A 20100-nucleotide genomic window follows, 5' to 3' on the forward strand; every position below is an offset into this window, starting at 1 on the left:
AATAAGCCAGCTAGAGTAGATCCTTCTGTTCCCTAGACCAGTAACTGTTTACATTTAGGTATGCTCCTAATGCCCTGAGTCTTTCTGAATAGTGGATGCCACGGTTTTGTTTCTCCTACCTCTCACATATAGATTGGCAGGAGCAGAATAACGTGTACCAGCACTGTTGGTTGCCACACACTCATATTTTCCTTGGTCAGATTCCTCACTGTTCTCTATTTGGAGGGCACCTGTATGGGAGAGAAAAAAGAAAGTGCGCAGCAAACAGTTAGAGAATGTCTCATCATTTTAGTTCATAAATTCATTATTTTTTCCCAAATCCTTTCAACATCATGAAAGGACTGGTCTGCGAAGCTCCATTCAGCGTCGAGTCATTGCTTTGCTAGGGTGAACAGACAGAGTGGATGTGATGGGTAAGTTAGTGAAAGACGGATTTCACACCATTGAAGCCAGCGAGAGAGATCTATTATTTATTTTATTTATTTCACAACGAAATCCTGCCCTGGGAAATTCACTGGTCAAAGGATGGGCGAGGTTGCTTCAAAGGAGCATGGCCTTTGGGTAAAATGAAAGAGTTAACATTAAAAAGTAACCACAAAGAGTCGGAGATGTCGAAAAAGGCAGACACATTCTCAAGAAACATTTTCTTCAGTCAAAAAGGTGCAGCAAAAACACAAAAAGCTGCGCAAAATGAAAAAAAAAAGAATTTTGGTTAGTTAGTCATAATCTCTCAAAATACTTCTCAAAAGACCTCTTAAAAAGTAACTTTTGCTATACATGCAACCTTGTAGGACATAAACAATTATTGTGCAACTTACAATCTTTCAGACCTTTTTGCTGAAAAATAAAAATACATAAGAGTAAATTGGATCAGTAAAGAAAAAATTCACACTTTGACTCATTGTAAAATGGTGGACCAAGCCAATTGGAAAGAACAACCAACCTCTGCCGCGGGACACATAAGGGCCCCCAAGACACGAAAAAATCCACAAGTGGGATTAGTATTTTAGTGTCTGCCCACAAAATGCAAGAAAAAAATATCCAAAATTATTATCTGTGTTTGCACAATGTGTTAAAAAGGAGGAAAAAAAAGTAGAGGTACCATCTTCACCAACGCCTCAAAACGTTCACTGGGTGCTTCCGGCCTGCGAGTCTTGAAGAAGGAGAGTCGCTTGAAAAACTCGAAATGCGCAAATCCGTGAAAAAGTTTTGGAAGAGAAAAAAAAGTGTAACTGGATAAGGAAAGTTTGAAAAGTGCTGGTTTGAAGAAGGGAAAAAGAAAAAGTGAAGAAAAATGACAAAACTTGGTCCTTGGGGGAAGGGTAAAAAGCTGACGAAAAAAATAATTATTCAAGTTTTTCTGCATCTTTTTGCAGGTGCTCCACCGACCTTGTGGTCAAGATCAAGAACAGCTATGCAGGTCACGTTGAGAAAGGGAAGGTGGGGGTTGGGGGTGGAGGGAATTTAACCTGAGTTTCTAGTCATATAAAAAGAGGGACAAATGATACGCTGTGACTGGATATGGACAAAGGACAATGATATGCAGTATCAAAGCATATCAGAAACAAAATCCTTTATACATCCAAAATTAAAAGAGTAGCAGACACAACAGGAACATCAATGAACAGAAAACAAACTGGACAAAGCAAAACAGGAAAGAATGGACATTTTTACATGACAAACATGAGAGATATGAAAGGACAGAAGAAATGAGGAGGATCAATTCTGTGAACGTTAGTTCAGCACTCTTACCTCGTATTGGTGTACCACCTGGGTGGATAATATGAATGCAAATAAGATTAGAAAGAAGAAGCATTAGTACGAGAAGAAGGAGGCTAGGGCTTTGGAAGATAAAATCAAATTAGATTTACAGAATAAAGGTCTAGAAAGAAGCTGAATTACTGTATTGGTAAACAGGATTATATTAGATAGTATTAGGTTAGTAAAGCAAGTTGTACCATAAGGGCAATGTCCACTGTTGGCGACATTGCCTCTGCCAGAGCAGAAATTGACTGTGAAGTCTTAGGAGATTGGTCTCAAGTGTTTGATAGCCTAAAACCTTTACCGTATTTAAAACTGTTTAAGCAAATATCGGAAACACTGTAGGCTTGGTGGATATAACTACTACAATTTAGGTTGGTTTACGGCATCTACTCAACTATATCTAAAGTGAAGTTTGTGTATCAAGTCTTTAGACAGGTGTATCTTACTGTTGATAGCACTTTTTTTGTGGAAGTGTGTGCCACTACGGAGAGATCCAGTGACTACACTAACTGTTAGTAAAATGCATGCCATGCATTTTAATCTGAACATGGAATTAGTGGGGGTGAAGTGCGCTTCAGAACTAAGCACTTACCAAAGGATTCTGGAGATTTAACACGGAAAGAAGAAAGACAGCATAAAAATATTATTATATTCCTTATAATTTGGCACAAATTTTCAGAATTAAAGCTTTAAAACTATATCATCTATTTGACAGGTGAAAATTAATCTTAAATTCACATTAACAGGTTAATTTACACAATTCTGCTGACAACAAGCAAAGAGGCAGTTAACAAGACGACTTAAACATCACAGGACAGGTCAAAGCTGAGAATCCTGCTAACACAGGTGATCAAACATCTCAGTATAGAAAAATATAGTTACTATTCTGAATGCAAACAGGTTCTTACAGACTACCAGTGGGCACTAGAAATGTTTAGCACGTCACTAAATAAATTTAGGATCAGATAAAGCTCAACTACCAGCTATAGCAAAAGAAGAAATTAGGGAAGGTGAATAAAGAATATTAAAGGCATTTTAAGGGAGGCCATGGTCAAAGATAGCAGAAAAAGCTAGAGTCTACATGAAAAGCAGGCTTCTGTAGATCCTGATATTTAGTCTGGAAGGCTTTACTGCATTCACACTACTGTGGCTAAATAGAAAAATGCTTTAGGAGCAAAAACAAAATCAACTTTAGTCAGTCTCCAAAGATCTTATTGTATTGTAATGTAAGGAAAAAAAGTACAGTACACTTTGTCAAAGAGAGAGGGAACAAAACAACTGTCTATTCTTGGTTAGGTTAAAAATGTAGAGAAGACAGAACAAAATACAGTTTTTATCCCCCTCGGTTTTAGGCTTTTTAAGTTTAAAGATTGGTTTTAAATATTTTAAAACCATTTGGTTCTCCTTGCACTTCTGAATGAAGCCCAATGTTTTGAACTTAATCAGTAAAAAAAGGAAAAAATAAATTAAAAGAGAAAATGGATCTGTTAAGTACTGCTAAAAGCAGTTAAAAAAATCATCAAAAATACAGTCACAGCAGTGAGCAATATGGAATTAACAGAAGCTGCACACAGAGACACTGGAACAGGCTATGACAACATCACAGACATGAACAACACACCAAAGTACACATAGAGGATAGGAATCAAAAAATATTACCTAGAAAACAAATCTACCACGTGATAACAGTAACAAGACCCTACCTGACCGTAGCTGTTTGATGCGTCCATTAGTGCTTGTATCAACAGGTAAGAAGTCTTTGAACCAAGTAATTTCGGGATCGGGGTTACCGCTAGCTGCGCACAACATGGTGGCTGTGCGTGTTCGTTCTACCACCTTCAACTGAGGGCCCATGTCTATGGTGGGATAACCCACAGGAAGCTGATCCTCTGAAAGGACAGTAAGAGAAAGACACCCATGCCCAATTAATGATTGGTATCATGTACAAAACAAACTGTCAGTGCACTGTGGTTTGTGTAGGACCACAAATCCAACTTAGATTTTAATACTATCACTTTATATACGGCACAGAGAATATTCCACGTACGAAGTACATGGGTGATGGGCTGATCATAAACAGGCAAGCCATCCCTAGTCTTTGATAAGGATCACTGAAAAGTCCTTTAACATGCTGCAGGAATGAAAATTTGAGCATCTATGTAAAGACAGCAAATCTGCTGTAAGTGTGCTGGGACAAGTAAATGTTTTCCAAATAGAGTTGAAGTCCTGTATTAAGGAGTGTGACCGCAATAGATTACACAACCTGGTACTGTGCATAGAAAAACAAACAATTAAAAAGCTTTGTACTTCAATACGGCTGAACATATTGTAATGGAAGAAAACATTACACTGCTCAGAATGATGCAGCTTAGAGTTTCAGCACTTAAACAATTGAAATCGAATGAGTTTCACTTGTTTTATTTTTTTTCTTGCCATCTCCCAAATTCTCTGTTAATATACTCCTGTCCTTCTTTGTGAGCATGATGGCTAATCCCTCCTTATACTGTCTATAATCTTCATACTTGGAAAACTACACTGTACAAAAGGCATGCCTGCATTTCTGTCCCCACCTCATTTTGTTCTTTTGATACAATTATTGAAGGACATCACTGGAGCTCAGTCAGTTTTCACTTCCTGTACCATTGTTGGCGAAGCCCCTGAGGACCGATCTTTGGTCCTCAGTGTTTGGGATGTCAACTTAAAAGAAATTCCACATGTTGACATCTGATATCAACATCATATTAATGATATAGACGAAGGCATTAAAAGTAATATTAGCAATTAATTATATAGACGAAGGCATTAAAAGTAATATTAGCAACTAATGATATAGACGAAGGCATTAAAAGTAATATTAGCAAATTTGCTGATGACACAAAGCTGGGTGGCAGTGTGAAACGTGAGGAGGATGTTATGAGAATACAGGGTGACTTGGACAAGCTAGGTGAGTGGATGGATGCATGGCAGATGCAGTTTAATGTGGATAAATGTGTGGTTATCCCCTTTAGTGGCAAGAACAGGAAGGCAGATTACTATCTAAATGGAGTCAAGTTAGGTAAAGGGGAAGTAAAATGAGATCTAGGTGTTCTTGTACATCAGTCAATGAAAGCAAGCATGCAGGTACAGCAGGCAGTGAAGAAAGCTAATGGCATACTGGCCTTCATAACAAGACAAATTGCATATAGGAGCAAAAAGGTCCTTCTGCAGCTGTACAGGGCCCTGGTGAGACCACACCTGGAGTATTGTGTGCAGTTTTGGTCTCCAAATTTTAGGAAGGACATTCTTGCTATTTAGGGAGTGCAGTGTAGGTTCACGAGGTCAATTCCCGGAATGGCGGGACTATAGTATGTTGAAAGATTGGAGCGACTGGGCTTGTATACACTTGAGTTTAGAAGGATGAGAGGGGATCTGATTGAGACGTATAAGATTATTAAGGGATTGGACACTCTGAAGGCAGGAAGCATGTTTCTGCTGATGGGTGAGTGCAAAACCAGATGTCACAGTTTAAAAATAAGGGGTAGGCCATTTAGAACAGAGTTGAGGAAAAACTTCTTCACCCAGAGAGTGGTGGATATATGGAATGCTCTGCCCCAGAAGGCAGTGAAGGCCGACTCTCTGGATACTTTCAAGAAAGGGATGGATAGAGCTCTTAAAGATAGTGGAATCAAGGGTGATGGGGATAAGGCAGGGACAGGACACTGATTGTGGATGATCAACCATGATCATAATGAACGGTGGTGCTGGCTCAAAGGGCCGAATGGCCCACTCCAGCACCTATTGTCTACTGTCTATCACTTCTCTCAATCCCTGTACTTTATCAAATTGTGTGCAGCCACAGTTAGATTGCCTATGCAATATCTATTCTTGGATGTGCTGCAGTTCTTTTCCAGTGAACCCAAAGCTACCATCTTGAAGACAAGCATTGTAACCTGATACATTTTCAAATCTCAAGATCACTAGACTTCAAAAGAAAAAAAACGCATTGTATTTAAACAATAGAAGAGTCCCATCATTCTAGCCAATACATACAAGCACAAATTTTTTTTCTCTCAGTTATGATGAAGAATATTTCAAAGTGGGGTAGTACAGTCCTTGTGTCTTTGTTCTAAGTACTTTAATTACTTACATTTTGAAATCCTGAAGGGCTGACCTTGGAGAAAAATGATGAGATTTAAACTTGTGTCACATAAGACTTGGTTAGAAGCATTCATGTGACCCGGTACTCAGCTCCACTCATGTAGTTTTATGCAATGATAAAACTGCAAAGATCCACTTTCTTTCACTGTAATATTTACACATGTATAGACCAATTTTTCATGCTGAATGGGTTAATTGTTTACAAAAGTCTTTTCTTAAAATAAGGGCGACTTAATTTCAGCCTTACTTCTACTTCACAGATTCTCTTTGTCTTTTAATAAATCCTTAAATTTTACACACTGACACACACAAGCAGGCAGTAGGGCATCATATGCTTTTTGTTTTAACCAGCCTGAGAAAAAGCACCATTGAGAAAATAAAATGAATTTAAGAGACTCTAAAGAAGAGTCATAACAGACTTAAAATGCTCACTGTTTTTTGTCTTTCTACGCATGCATACAGAGTATGGAAACAGACCCTTCGGGCCAACTAGCCAATACCGACCATGTTCCCAAACTACAGAACTACAGTCATCCCACCTGCCTGCATTTGGCCCATATCCCTCCAAATGTTTCCTATTCATGTCAGCATATGTTGGAAAAACTAAAAAAACTGAACAATGACTTCAGAAAGAAAGGAAGAGAACACGCCCCCCCCCCCCACACCCCGCGCCCCCCACCACCCACATCAACAAAGCAGAGGTTGACAGGGTTGAGACCATTAAGTTCCTAGGAGTGACTATAACTGACAACCCTCCAAAACTTCCCATGTAGATGTGATGGTCAAGAAGGCACAACAAAGTCTCATGTTCCTCAGACAGCTCGGGAAATTTAAGGACCCCAGCCAACTCTTATAGATGCACCATAAAAAGCACACTGTCTGGGTCCTTAATGGCCTGCTATGGCAACTGTTCTGTCCAGGACTGTCAGAAATTACAGAAGCTGGTGTGCACAGCCCAGACCATCACAGAAGACAACCTCCCATTCATGCACTCCATGTCTTGTTGCCACAGAAAGGCTGCCATCATTAAAGACATATCTTAGTCCAGTAATGCTCTCTTCCAACTTCTTCTGTCAGGCATAAGTCTGAACACACACACCTGCAGGTTCTACCCTGCTGTTATTAGACTGATGAATGGACTCTGGAATTTCAAATAATGATGATCTTGCCTAGTGCATATGCCTTATATAACCAATATGCCTTACACTGTCCTAATTTTTATTTCACCCTATGATTTGTATGATCTTCCTTACTGCGATCTGCCCATTCTGCATGCAAACAAAGCTTTTCACTGTACTTAGGTATATGTGATAACAAAATCAATCAACCAATCAATCACTTGATACTGAAAGCTCTTAGGTCACCAATGCTCCAATTTTCCTCCGTAATACAACCTAAGTCCGACCATTATTTTTGGTACTAGGTTTTTGGTAGCCTTTGAAATCTTGAAGTAAAAGTAAGAATGAAGATACTAAAAGACACAAAACACAATGTTCCTGATAAATTTCAGCAAATGAATGATCTGAAATTAGCTGTTAAATTCTGGTTAAACCTTGACTAAAGACATGAAAAATTTCAAATCCATTTTCAGAAAAATCATTTGAGGTGAATCACAGGATTTTGTGGCCAGATTTCATAATTACAAGATGACATACTTCACCATAAAATTGGGATGTGATACTTAAATCTACACAGATATAGCACAGAAGATACCTGTAACAGTGTGCCATATCTAAATTTTTAAGTATAGAAAGCGCTTTTGACAAATTTTCCACAAAATGCGTTTCAAATTTGGTATAGTACACAAATTTTCTATTGACACAGACAGATGATAATTTGATAATGCATATAAATCTTGACAATATCACAGTGTAAAGAGAAAAACAGAAATGAGGCTCTTCAACTGCCTTGCCTGGCAAGGAAGTATCTTTCAAAACATATCTTCAACATAAATTTGCATTAATGAAAGGATAATTAAAAAGTCAAGAGACTCTCAGTTTTTTTAATACTAAAGTACTGACATCTTAATGGATGTCTTTTCAAAAATCATTGTCAATAGATCAAAAAGTTCAGCCCATGGAAATTTCATCATTTCCATACAATTATCCTGGCTAAACCCAGCACAAATATATTCTGTAGAAGCAGCAGCAGTTTCGACAAGAGTCCATTCAATTCACTAGGTTGTACTATGAAGTCTTCAATGCTTGATGCTTTAACGTATTCATAGGAAATAAATAACATGATATGAGAATGTTTGGGCAGGAGTTGGCCATTCAGGCTTTAAGGTCCTAAAACCATTCAACTGGGTAATGGCTGATCGTACGACAATGAATCACGTGGAACATGAAATTGCACATTTCAATCACAATGTTGTGCAAGTAAGTCTGCCTCAGTTTTAGTACAGAATAGGTGAGCAAGTTAGTGTCCAGGGTTTGTCTCTGCTCTGCACTGGAAAGAGGAAGTGTCAAAAACATCTCTTGCTCCCCACTGTCTTTGAATGACACCTCTTCGAGATTTAATAAGAGAGAACATCAGGGAAGGGACAACACAAGGCTTGATGCCTAAGTGCTACAAATGTCCATCACTAGTCACTGTTTTTGTAATTCAGTAATCTAGAAGTCTGGGCTAATATTCTGATGATATGAGATTGAATCCCACCACATGAGATGGGGATAACTGAATTCAATAAAAATCTGCAGATAAAAATGCTGGACTAATGGTGACCATGTAATCATTATCTATCATTGAAAAACCCATCTGGTTTGTGAATATCCTTCAGGAACTAAATTTGCCATCTTTAACTGGTCTCTCCTACATGTAACTTCACACAAACAGCAGTCTGCTTGATTCTTAACTGCCTTTTGAAATGGTTAAGCAAGCCACATAGTGCAAAAGTAATTAGGGATGTGTAACCATTGCTGGCCTTGCCAATGGTATTCACATTTCATGAAAGAATAAATAAAGTAAAACCAATCAGCTGATTTACACTTAACAAGTATCCTAAATACAGAGAAACAGGAACAGCCATTCAGACTTTCTTATTCATTAAATGAGATCCTAATTCTACGAACACATTGACTGCATAATCCTTAACAACCTTGGCTAGCGGAAAAAAAACTATTAATCTCAGGTTTTCCATTTAGAACAGTAAATGTAAAGAACCTACTGCTTTGTACATACCATACAGTCAACCCCTGAGCTATTGCCTCTTCCATTGAACATTCAGAGCTGTTCAGAAAAACAATTAGCATGGCTCGGAAAGTGGATACTGACAGCATCTCATGGGACCAGTAAGTATTTGGGTCCTTCATATAGTTGTTTGCTCAGAACTCAGCAGCTTTCTGTTGCAGAGTACTACTGATAATGTGAAGACTTCCTCTTTGCTATTGACAAAAGTCTATCGAAGCGATGCAACCTGAAGGCAATGATGACTATTCAGTGACTATCATTTTGAAAGCTACGTTTGCAGGTATTCCTTGGTGCATTCTCTGCCCTTGAGGTGACAAGCGTCTGCCAGGAATATGAAATATTTTCCATTTGAACTACTGCGAATCAGTGTTGAACATGTCAGATGTAACAAAGCCAGGCAATGAACAGGATTCACTCTACCCTACTCCAACTGTATTTCACAGGGAAAATAACAAACTGAATCACTTTCTGTGATAAAAAGAACTTTTAAAGGGGCAGAGAAACAGGCAATTTTGGGTTTGATAAATGTGGGGTAAGAAAAATTGAGGAAGGATGGATATCCTAGCCCTTCCTGAATCCTGAAAAATAATTTCAAGAACTTAAACATTCTTAAAATATCTATGTTGGCCAATATTTGAGATTTTGTCTGGAAAAAATAAATCTTCTGCTTTTTGGCTGAATTTGCTTCTTAAGTTGCAGCAGTTCTTTGAGTCACCAAAGATAGAGCTTACTTTATTTTCTCCCACTTTCCTACTGCACTGTCAAGGAACAAACATCTATTGAAATGACAGATATGGCCTGAAGTATTTTCTCTTCAATCCAAATACAACTCCTGAATAACTTTGTACCATTATCTCTCTGTCGATATGTTTTCACTCTCATTTAGGGAAAGAATGCATGAATGGTGCACAGAGACCAAAGATTAGCAAGATAGAAGACTTCTTATAGTGAGGCAGCAAAAGAACACATCACAGTGAAGGAAACATTATCAGAATCTGTTATTATGTTCTCATTCTGATTGACATTCACCTCTTCTGTAAGCTTCTAGCTCAAACATAAACTGAATTACATGTCTTGCTTTCGTGGTAAATACCACAAGTGCGCCAGGCATTTTAATTCCCATGTTTCTATGAGAATCAAGGTCCATGTGGAAAAAGCTACAGTCTGCTCTAACTCTATTAGTGTCTTGAATTTCAATCAATCGCACCATCAAGAAGTGGAAATACGAAATTGATATCGTAGAGATGCATTTACTGGAGTCAGGGTAAAAAAAAGACCAGTCCGTATATAAGTCATACCAGAACTCAGCCACCATTTCTCAAAACATTGAAGGATAAAAATACTACATATTACAATATGAAAAATAAAGCTCCAATTTAAATAAGCATCAATTACAATGTAATTCGGTTAGTTGGTAGGATTAAGCATATTTGCTACAGAATATGCAAATACAATAGCATATGGTGAAAGTGAGTTATGAGGCAATTATATCACCCAAGCATTTATATGCCATAAAACTGAAAAGTTCACAGAGCCGTGTGAAACAAATGACGAAATTATCTTCTTCAAACAAACCTGCATATTTATTTTCCCTTGCAAAAACAGGTTTCTGCTTCTGAATGTCAGATATCCAACAGGAGGGAAATTGAACAGGTTTTTCACTTTTAGTTGCTCATCATACCCTTAAGTACACGACAAAACAGAATAAAGCTTCCTCTGTTTCCTCAGAATAGCCTTTTACTGTGTGTGTGAAAAGTTTCAGTTCTAGCATCATATTACCTTTGGTTGCTATTCCTAATTTTATTTTTCCTACAAAAAGCTACATCTGCTTTTAGCTTGGCTCACCAGGAACTAATCTAAAAGAACACAAATCTTGTATTGTGAAAGAACCTTTTGCTGACGATGAAACAAGTCTTTTTACCCACAGCTTGCACGGTCTAGATTTGAAGGAACAGCGTGCTCACCATGTATCTGTCAACATAATAAAATGATTTCTCATAAAAAGTGCTCAGGCCTCACAGGCTTGCTTGATAAAAACAATCATTTGTGCGCTGTTCACTGAACGTCACTATACAAGAAAGGGCAGGTTAGGAATTTAAATACAAGATAGCAATCAAGCAGACTGGTAGAACAGTATTCAATGCCAGTGCACTTTTGGTGGAATATCATGTCACTCATAACCCGTATTATAAAATACAGGTACCCTGGAGTGTTTTATAAATTCCAGGCCCTAGTAATACATTCAGAGAAAAAGTAGTTTGAAAAGTTGTAACCATTCCAATCCAGAATGAATCACAATTTGTACATACAGCACCAGACTTTATAAAGGTCTTAGAAAGGCATGCTGCTGACAGGAAGACTATTTTCACAACTCAGGAAATCGTGGGCACAATGTAATGTTTTCTAGACTTTAATTGCAGGAACGTACAGTAAGGTGAGCAAGGAAGCAACTGGAGTGACAAAAATAACTGCAAATAATTTTGTGAAAGATTTGTTCGGGGATGGTGGGAGGAAGTTAAGATTGCCCTCGATTACTTTTGTGAAACTGGGGCAAGATGATTACTCGCCCACACCATTAAGTACAGCTTTTCCTACAAATACAGCATGATACATAAAAATCATGCAATATCGATACATAAATAAATATTAAATAATAATTTTTGGATTTTTTAAACTGAAAACTACACAGGATTTCTCATAGGTGAGAAAATCTGTATTGTGCAGAATATAAAAATAGTTTTGAGCAAGTTTAATCATCGTATTTATTTCATATGGGGAATGTCATCACAGGGAGTGCCAATTCACTGATCTGTTTGCCTTCTGACATATAGGTTTTCTTAAAAACTTTTAAAAGATGTTGGTTGGCTTTTGCAATAGCTTTTCCATTGGAGTTGCAGCCAGGCTTGCTATTATTTAGTGATATTTGCTCAATTAAATCGTAGTTAATTTGTTTTTCAACTCCATGTAACCATCTTTTTCCACATGTCTTCATACCTCTGGGGAACCACAATTAACTGAACTCAACATTGAATATTTATAACCACCACAGCTATCTCCATATTTCTATTCCTCTTATGACAAAATTTCTAACTGTTTGACTTTGCTCCAGTTTTAAGATTATACCCTTTCACCGAGGTGAGAAGAATTTGCAAAAGGGGGTATATTGTGGGAAAATATGAAGTTGTTTATTTTGAGCTCAACAATAGAAAGGCAAGTTATCTAAATGCAGAGAGACTACAGATTGCCACAATACAAGGGATCCAATGTCTTCAGGATATCCTTGAGGTATATGCTTGCATTGGAAGTAGATCAGATAAAGGTTCACAACAATGGAATGCTGGAAAGGTTTGGGCCTATACCAACTGGAGTTGAGAAGAATGTGAGCCATTCGTCTTGTAACAGAAAATTCTGATCAAGAGCCACCAGACTCAAAACAGTAAGTCTGCTTTCTTTCTACAGATGTTGCCAGAACTGCCAAGTTTCTCCAGCAATTTCTGTTTCAGGTTCAAACGTCCAGCATCCACAGTTCTTTGTTGAATCATAGAAGATTCTGAGGTGGTTTAATCACGTGGATGCTGACAGGATGGTTGCCATCACAGGGAACTCTAAAACTAGGAGGCACAACTTCAGCATAATGAGTCTTCCATTTAAGAAGGAGATGAGGAACAATTTCTTCTCTCACAGTTGTTAATGTTGGGAATTCTCTAACCCAGACAGCAGGGGAGATGAATTTTTGATTTACAAGGATCTGTCGAACATTATGGGTAACAGAACTAAAGTGGGTTTAATGTCACTATCGAAGATGCCGTGATTTTATTAAAGGGGCCTAATCCTGGTAGGGCACGGGGCCTAATCCTGTTCCTAAATTCCGTGTTGTGTTATGTTAATTCCAGCACCAAAGAAATTTTTTTCTCTGCCTATGTGCTAGCAAATTCCTTCATTATTTTAAATAAATTTGATTTGATCACTCTTCAACCTTTCAAACTCAGTGGAACATATGCTTCATTTATTCAAATTGTCTTTATAACTTAAATCCTAGAATTTGGAATAAGATTGATGACATTATACTCATTCTGCAAGTCACGATTTAGGGAACAGTGTGGTCTAATAAAATTACCGTTTAAAACCAAGATTTTAACTGCATCATCAAAAGACCAAAAACTTCATCAGAAAATAACATCCTTTGTGGTAATTTCTATACACAACAAATCGGAATAGTGAAACTTGGTCGCTGCAGTATATAAACTAATTTGTTTGCATTTCCCTTTACAATATCATAATGTTAGAGAAGGGTCATTAGGCTTATCAAGTCTATCAGCACAGCAATTTATTCAGTCCCTTTCTCACTTCCCACCCAGTAGTCCGATTAATTCAAGTTTGTTTGCCTCAAATGTCTACCCAATGACTTTTCAAATTATTCAAAAACTCAGTTTCCACTATCCTTGACAGGAGGGAGTTCTGAAGAATGCAATTACGTTCGTTCAGAAAGCCTTCCGACTCCATTTGATCAACCCTATCAGCAAGCTACACCTGATCTCAATCCTTCGCAACTTTTGAGGATCTATCTCAACAAGTAGACAGGACTCTGACTCAAATTTATCATTTGAAAGAAGTTGTGTTTCACAATTTACCATTTCAATATTACACTCGGTGCTAAGACTGAAGAATTAAATGTGTGCTATTGATTACCCCTTACCTGCTGAGTGGAGTGGGCCTGAAGGCACTAACTTTGACAAAGGTATAGCAATTCTGCCAACTGAGTCAAAGTGACATTTTCCATTTGATAAATTTCATCTGCTCTGAATGTTATGAAGATATAAAAGGAAAACGTTTTTCACTGATTGCTACCACATTCCAGAATTATTTCCCTATAAATATTTCCCAACATGCAAGAATTATAGGAAGCCAATTTTCCAAATTCAAATTTTCACCTCGGTAGATATCTAGCAATTTTGCATTCACGCAATAAACCCGCCCATGAATATCATAGCCTAAACTGTGTTACTATCAATTTACAACTTGGCTGGAGAATGTTTTTTTGAATTTTTCTTTTCCCAACTGGATTTCATAAACAGCTGAAATTCTCTCTACCGGCAATTGCATTCTTTTAAAAAACAAAGACTCTCAGGTAAACTGCCCAACTCCAATCTTCACAAAGTTGCAATGTCCCAAGTGTGATTAAACAGACAACCAAACTCTTGGGGAGCATGAATGACCCAATCCTTTAGCATTTCATATCACCTGTAAACTTTTCAAAAGTTTAAGATGGGACTTCTAAAGGCAATCTCGTGTTTGCAAGTGATAACTGCCTTAAACATGAACCATTAGAATTAGTCTGAAATGTATGAATGAGGACAGTACTTCAGGGCCTTATCAAAAGGAGGAGGGCAATATCATACTATGACAGGCTGGCACAGTCTGTCTCTATCTCGCAAACTGTGCATAGACTCTCAGTGTGCAAGAACAAGTGTCACAATATGCTGAGGTTCATTAACACTGGGGACAGGCAAAGGGGTGGGTCTAGTTGCAAAAAAACATCTTTGGCTATATGTATCTCAGGCAGTGGTCGACAAATAATATCCTTGAGGGTCTGCAGGAAAAGGACATGCCTGGTGGCTCCCCGAGAATACCCTCAAAATCGTCTGGCAGAATTTATGAGCACTAGAACTTAAAAGACACTTAAGACATTTCCCGATCAGCTAATTAAAGTCCCTTCACATCAGATCCTTCCCATATACCTGCAGTCTCTCCCACTTTGCACAATACCCTTGTCATGGGCAAGAGACAGTTTAAGTTTGGAATATTCAAAAAGCAAAGTACTGAGTGACCATTTTTTCCAATCATTAGTTTGAATTGTTGGTGAGGGCAGCTTGTGGAAGGAACAGGTCTCTTGTGGCCTGGACCACCCGAGGACAGGACAGCAGGATTCTGTCTCTCACACTGTTGTACAATGTACCTGAGGCAGGAACTTAATTTCCATTCTTGAGAGAAACCAGGATTACTTTTGAGCATAAATGAAAACAAAATGCATCAGCAAATTGACATTTCATTTTTAAATTAAAAGGGTGTTTACAGAAGTCATTAAGTCTGATCATAAACTCTTGAGGGAGAAATTCCTCCGACAATTCCAATTATCTCACATGTGGAATGAGCTTTAACTGTTGGGAACTTGTTCAGGTAACATTTACAGAACAGTTACTGTCTCTTTACTAAATGCTGATATGTTTAAGCTGATGCGATGAACAGTTGTGATTAGTCATATTGTAAGTGGAGCTTCACTTGTTGAGACAATTACACCATTATCAGCAATTAAATGAACACGATCCAAAATCCTGCAGCCTCGGAACTGCCATGGTCAATGTGCGCCCTAATTGCTCAGAGCTGGACGTTGATCAAACACAGGTCAACTGTAACAAGTAAAAGAGAGTACAAGGCAGTGGAAAAGCTGGTAAAGTTGTGGAACAATGAGAATGCAGAACCCCCTGGGCAGTGTCACCAGAAAGGCATTGAACATGTAAGTAACCCCCATAAGTGTTTTATTCACTCGTGGTACATGGGTGTCATTACCGGCCAGCATTCAATGCCCATCTGTAGCTACCCTTCAGAAGGTGGTTGGAGGCCACCTTCTGGAACCATTGCAGCCCAGGTGCAATAGTTTGACACACATGCCCTTATGGAAGGAATTCCAGGATTTTGATCCAGCAACAGTAAGTGAATGGCAATATATTTCTAAGTCAGGATGGTGAGTGGCTTGGAGAACTTGCAGGTGGTATCGTTTTTATGAACCTGTTGTCCTGGTCCTTCTAGATGGAGGTGGGGATAGATTTGGAGAGTGCTATCTGAAGATCTCTGGCAAACCTCTGCAGTGCATCTTGTAGATAACACATGTTGCTGCCACTGAGCATCAATGGTGGAGGGAGTGGATAATTGTGGACGTGATGGCAATCAAGCGTGTTACCACCAATTTCAAGTCCATCAGATATTCTGTGTGATACAGTACATTCTCTCATGAGAGAAAAGAATGAAGCACATGAGCAGGTAACTCCAAAAATATATCAACATCACTTTCTTATTCCTTATGACGCAGAGGCTCAAGATACAACGAACAAGATTACTAAAAATCCCAAACTTTCAAATATTCTATGTTGTATAAATGTTTGCTAGATCTTTAAACAATGTAGATTCAACAAAAAAAATCAAAAGACCAATGTATTTATACATGTCCTTTGGAACCAGAATGTGGTAGTGAAGTGGATGATCAGCCATGATATTTTTAAATTGGCGCTGCAGGGTTAAGAGGCCTGCTTTTGATGCTATATTCCCATATTTCTGAATCAGGCTAGTAAGGAGAAAACTTCTTGTTTCGTATTATTCTTCCCTATGATGTCCCCAGCACTCCCATACTTCCAATAATGTAATGGCAGGTCCAATGCTCCTCATGAAAATGGTAACTTTATAAAATAGAATGAGTCTCATGACTGCAAAAATCTGAGACAGAATCATTCCAATACAAGCATCAGGATCCTTTCTGGGGCCTAGCATAGCTGGTGTTTGCCAACAATACAGAGCCACCCTCTTACATGACACCTCCATATATGGTGTCCAATTGAGGAAAGCTGAATAGACTGTGATATGGAAGGGCCAGGGATAGTTTGGGGTGCTGAATGGCCTACATCACTGGGAAAGCTGGGAACAGCTAAGGCAGATTGGGGACCATCAGAACATCTCAAAATGCAAGGACTCTCTGAAGATTGCCGAGTATTTTAAATACGAAACATCTTTGAAATGTTAGGACCTTCAGTGTGGAGATGGGACCATGCCACTAGAAATATCAGTGGCTGTCATATAGGCCTTGTGTGGCTGCGCAGAGGCCCAGATGTACCTTGCACCTGGAACCAGAAAGCTGCCTCCAACTAGATCCTGGGCTCTAAACATAGCAGGGCTTTATCTGACACCAGACGAGTTCTTTTAATGTGGAATAATGTCCCTCGATTGGGGACATTAAATCAAGCAATTGAATGTCTGTGTCTTGTCGTACTCCATCTCTGGGAAACACAGCTCAAAAGGGACACCATCACTGTGTCGGGGTGTATTCCATTTCCTTCCTAGCCTCCAAAGCCATTCACTGGGGCTGGAAAGCTTCCACGATGAAATCATACAACATAGTAGATTCCATTCGGTTCATGATGTACCTTTTTAAAACGACCTATTCTTTTTCCATAACAATGTACATTTTCTACAAATGTCCTAATTCCATTTGAAAGTTCCTATTGAAGATGCTTTCTTCATCCTTTCAGACAGTATATTCCAGATCATAATATCTTTGCAACTAATAGATATTTTTAATAAGAACAATGGAAAAATGAAATATATCTGGAGTAAGCCATAATTAAGACGAATCATCTCCCAGAATTTCTTCCAAAACCAATTCTTTTACAGCCGTGCACAAAGGCAAAACCCACATGACCCTATTAACATTGCTGCCTTCAGTTCACAATGACATCTGCCCAGTTGGTCTCTCTGCTGTCTGTCGATGAACACATAAACAAGGAAGAACAGTAGGCCACTTAGCTCTTTAAGACTTCTCAGTTATTCAAGAAAATCATAGATGATCTGATTTTAACTTCAATTCTACATACCTACATAGCCCCAATGATCATTTACCCCTTGGTAATCAAGAATCTAATTCTGCCTTTAAAATATTGAACAGATTGAGCACCCTACTGCTTTTTGCACCTACTACCCATAGAAGTGCGGTCACCTTTGCTGGGAAGTGGGCCACCTCTATAGGGCATGCCCACAGCGGGGGACCACCTACGCCCAGGTCGCCGGCAGGGGCAATGCGGGGCCAGCCCCCCCGGAGGAGAGGAAGGCACCAGGGCCCAGCAAAGACCCCACTAATGTGCAGGAGGGCCCAGCTCCGCAGGATGGGCCCGAGGCCAGCAAAGCGCCCCTGCAGGCTCCGCTCCCCGCCGATAACCCGGAGTCGATGGAGGCGGCGACAGGCGACCCAGGGGAGTGGACGACCGTCTGGAAAGCGAGGAGGAAGGTGCGTCGATGGGCCCAGGAACCGCAAACATCAGGCGGGAAGAGGCAGCTCCAGGGGGGGCTATAAGAGCTCCTCTGACGAGGGGGATTCGGAAAGGGCCCGCCCGAAGCAGAAGTTAAAGATCTCGAGGGAGAAGGAAAGCAGCACCTCGCTTCCAGGTGACGGGAGGCATCCTGAGGCTCCCTCCGACACCCAGTCAAGTGCCGCTGGGGCACTGGAGGGCCCCCCGGAACTTCCAGGCGGGAAGGAGGAAACAGCGCATCCCCAGCCTGACCCAGAGCCGGACCCTCCTGCCTCCGCACCAGGGATGGGGGGATGCCAACCGGGAGGCAGCACGGACGGTTTCCTGAGCCCGGAGAGCGTCCAGCAGTTAGCCCGGGCAATGAGCATGAAGTGACAGATGGAGGGGTTGGACCTTGGTCTTGGGGAGGGTACTGCGGTCACTGCCCACAATGGAGGTACGAGTTGCGAGCATTAATGTGCGCAGTGTCAAGTCCACCGCAAGATGTGTATCCACATTGGCCTACCTGACCACCATCAAGGCAGACCTCCTGTTTCTGCAGGAGTGCGGGATACCGCACCTCGGCAGGTACGGGAAATGGTCCGGCACCTGGACCTGTGGGCCTTCGATCTGGTCGGGGGGTAACGACTGTCGGTCCTCGGGCCTGGCTATTCTGCTGCGGGGGCGTGACTTCACCATCTCTCAAGTTCAGGAGGTGGTGGTGGGGTGCCTCCTAGTGGCTGACGTCAGCTACAGGAACACTCCCGTGAAGCTGATCAACGTGTACGCCCCAGCGGTACGGAATGAGCGGTTGGCCGTCCTGCAGCAGCTTCCACCCTAGCTGGCTACGTCCAGGCCGGTCATCCTAGGCGAGACTTCAACTGCATCATCGATGCAGATGGAAGATCCGGCGTGGGGACAGCGGGTGGGGGGAGTCAACTGGACGTCACGTCCAGATTCCTGATGGGCACAGTGAAGGACGCCAAGCTGCTTGACGTCTTCAGCACCCCTGCAGACGGAGCGCAGCGGAGGTACACCTGGCCGCGGCCAGACGGGTCTATTCGCTCAAGGATAGACTTCCTGTTTCTGTCACGGGTGTTCTTGGGCAGGTCCACCGGCGTCAAGCCGGTGTTCTTCTCTGACCACTGCCTCCTGCTGGCCAACTGTCACTTAAAGGATGACCAGCCGGCCGGCAAGGGGACGTGGTAGCTCAACATGACTCTGTTGACCCCAGAGAACGTCGAGGAGCTTAAGAGGGAGTATGCCGGTTGGAAAACCGTGAAACCCCTCTTTGAGTCTCCGGGCGACTGGTGGGAGACGGTGAAGGAGAACATCAAGAGGTTCTTTGTCCTCAAAGGTGTTCGGAAGGCAAGAGAGAGGCGAGGAAAGCTGTCGCAACTCCAGAAAAGGGTGCAGAACCTGCTCCTTCTGCAGTTGATGGGGGTCGATGTCACGGAGCACCTCCGCGAGGTGAGGGGCCAGCAAGCCTCGCTCTTCGCCGCGGAGGCCTCCAGGATAATCTTCCGGTCCAGGGTCCGCTCCGTGGAGCGGGACGAGACGTGCTTGCGTTTCTTCTTTCAGAAGGTGCACAAAGAGAGCTCTGTGCTTAGCCAGCTGATGGAGGACGACGGCTCGTTGACGTCGTCTCGGCCCGACATTTTGAGGATCAGCAGATCCTTCTATGCCTGACTGTACGACACGAAGCCCACGGACAGCATGGCCTCCGAATCGTTCCTGTCATCTATTACGGAGGTCTTAGACGACGGCACGAGGGAGTGGCTGGACCGGCCGATATCCCTGGATGAGCTGACTAGAGCCCTCAAGTCCTTCGAGAGGAATAGGACTCCCAGAAGCGACGGCTTACCGGTCGAGCTGCATTCTGCTCTGTGGGACCTGGTCGGCCAGGACCTGCTGGAGGTGGACGATAGGGTGCTTCAGGCAGGGGAAATGTGCAAGTCCA

General features: G+C 41.0%; 1 protein-coding gene across 49 annotated transcripts in view; it reads right to left on the reverse strand.

Moving 5' to 3' along the window:
- The window catches only part of LOC125450923 (receptor-type tyrosine-protein phosphatase delta), a 2532553-nt gene that overhangs the window by 211256 nt on the left and 2301197 nt on the right, over window positions 1-20100 (reverse strand). For 31 of the 49 annotated variants that reach the window (XM_059644541.1, XM_059644540.1, XM_048527354.2 and 28 more), the window contains 3 exons: window positions 3468-3653; window positions 1753-1770; window positions 120-230 (listed from right to left, as the gene is read on the reverse strand). In XM_059644541.1, coding sequence (XP_059500524.1) covers window positions 120-230; window positions 1753-1770; window positions 3468-3653 — 315 coding nt within the window. The remainder of the gene's footprint in view (window positions 1-119; window positions 231-1752; window positions 1771-3467; window positions 3654-20100) is intronic. The other 18 variants (XM_048527343.2, XM_048527341.2, XM_048527338.2 and 15 more) reach the window with 1 other exon arrangement.

Source organism: Stegostoma tigrinum, chromosome 3, assembly GCF_030684315.1.
Source record: "Stegostoma tigrinum isolate sSteTig4 chromosome 3, sSteTig4.hap1, whole genome shotgun sequence".
NCBI classification, from domain to species: domain Eukaryota; kingdom Metazoa; phylum Chordata; class Chondrichthyes; order Orectolobiformes; family Stegostomatidae; genus Stegostoma; species Stegostoma tigrinum.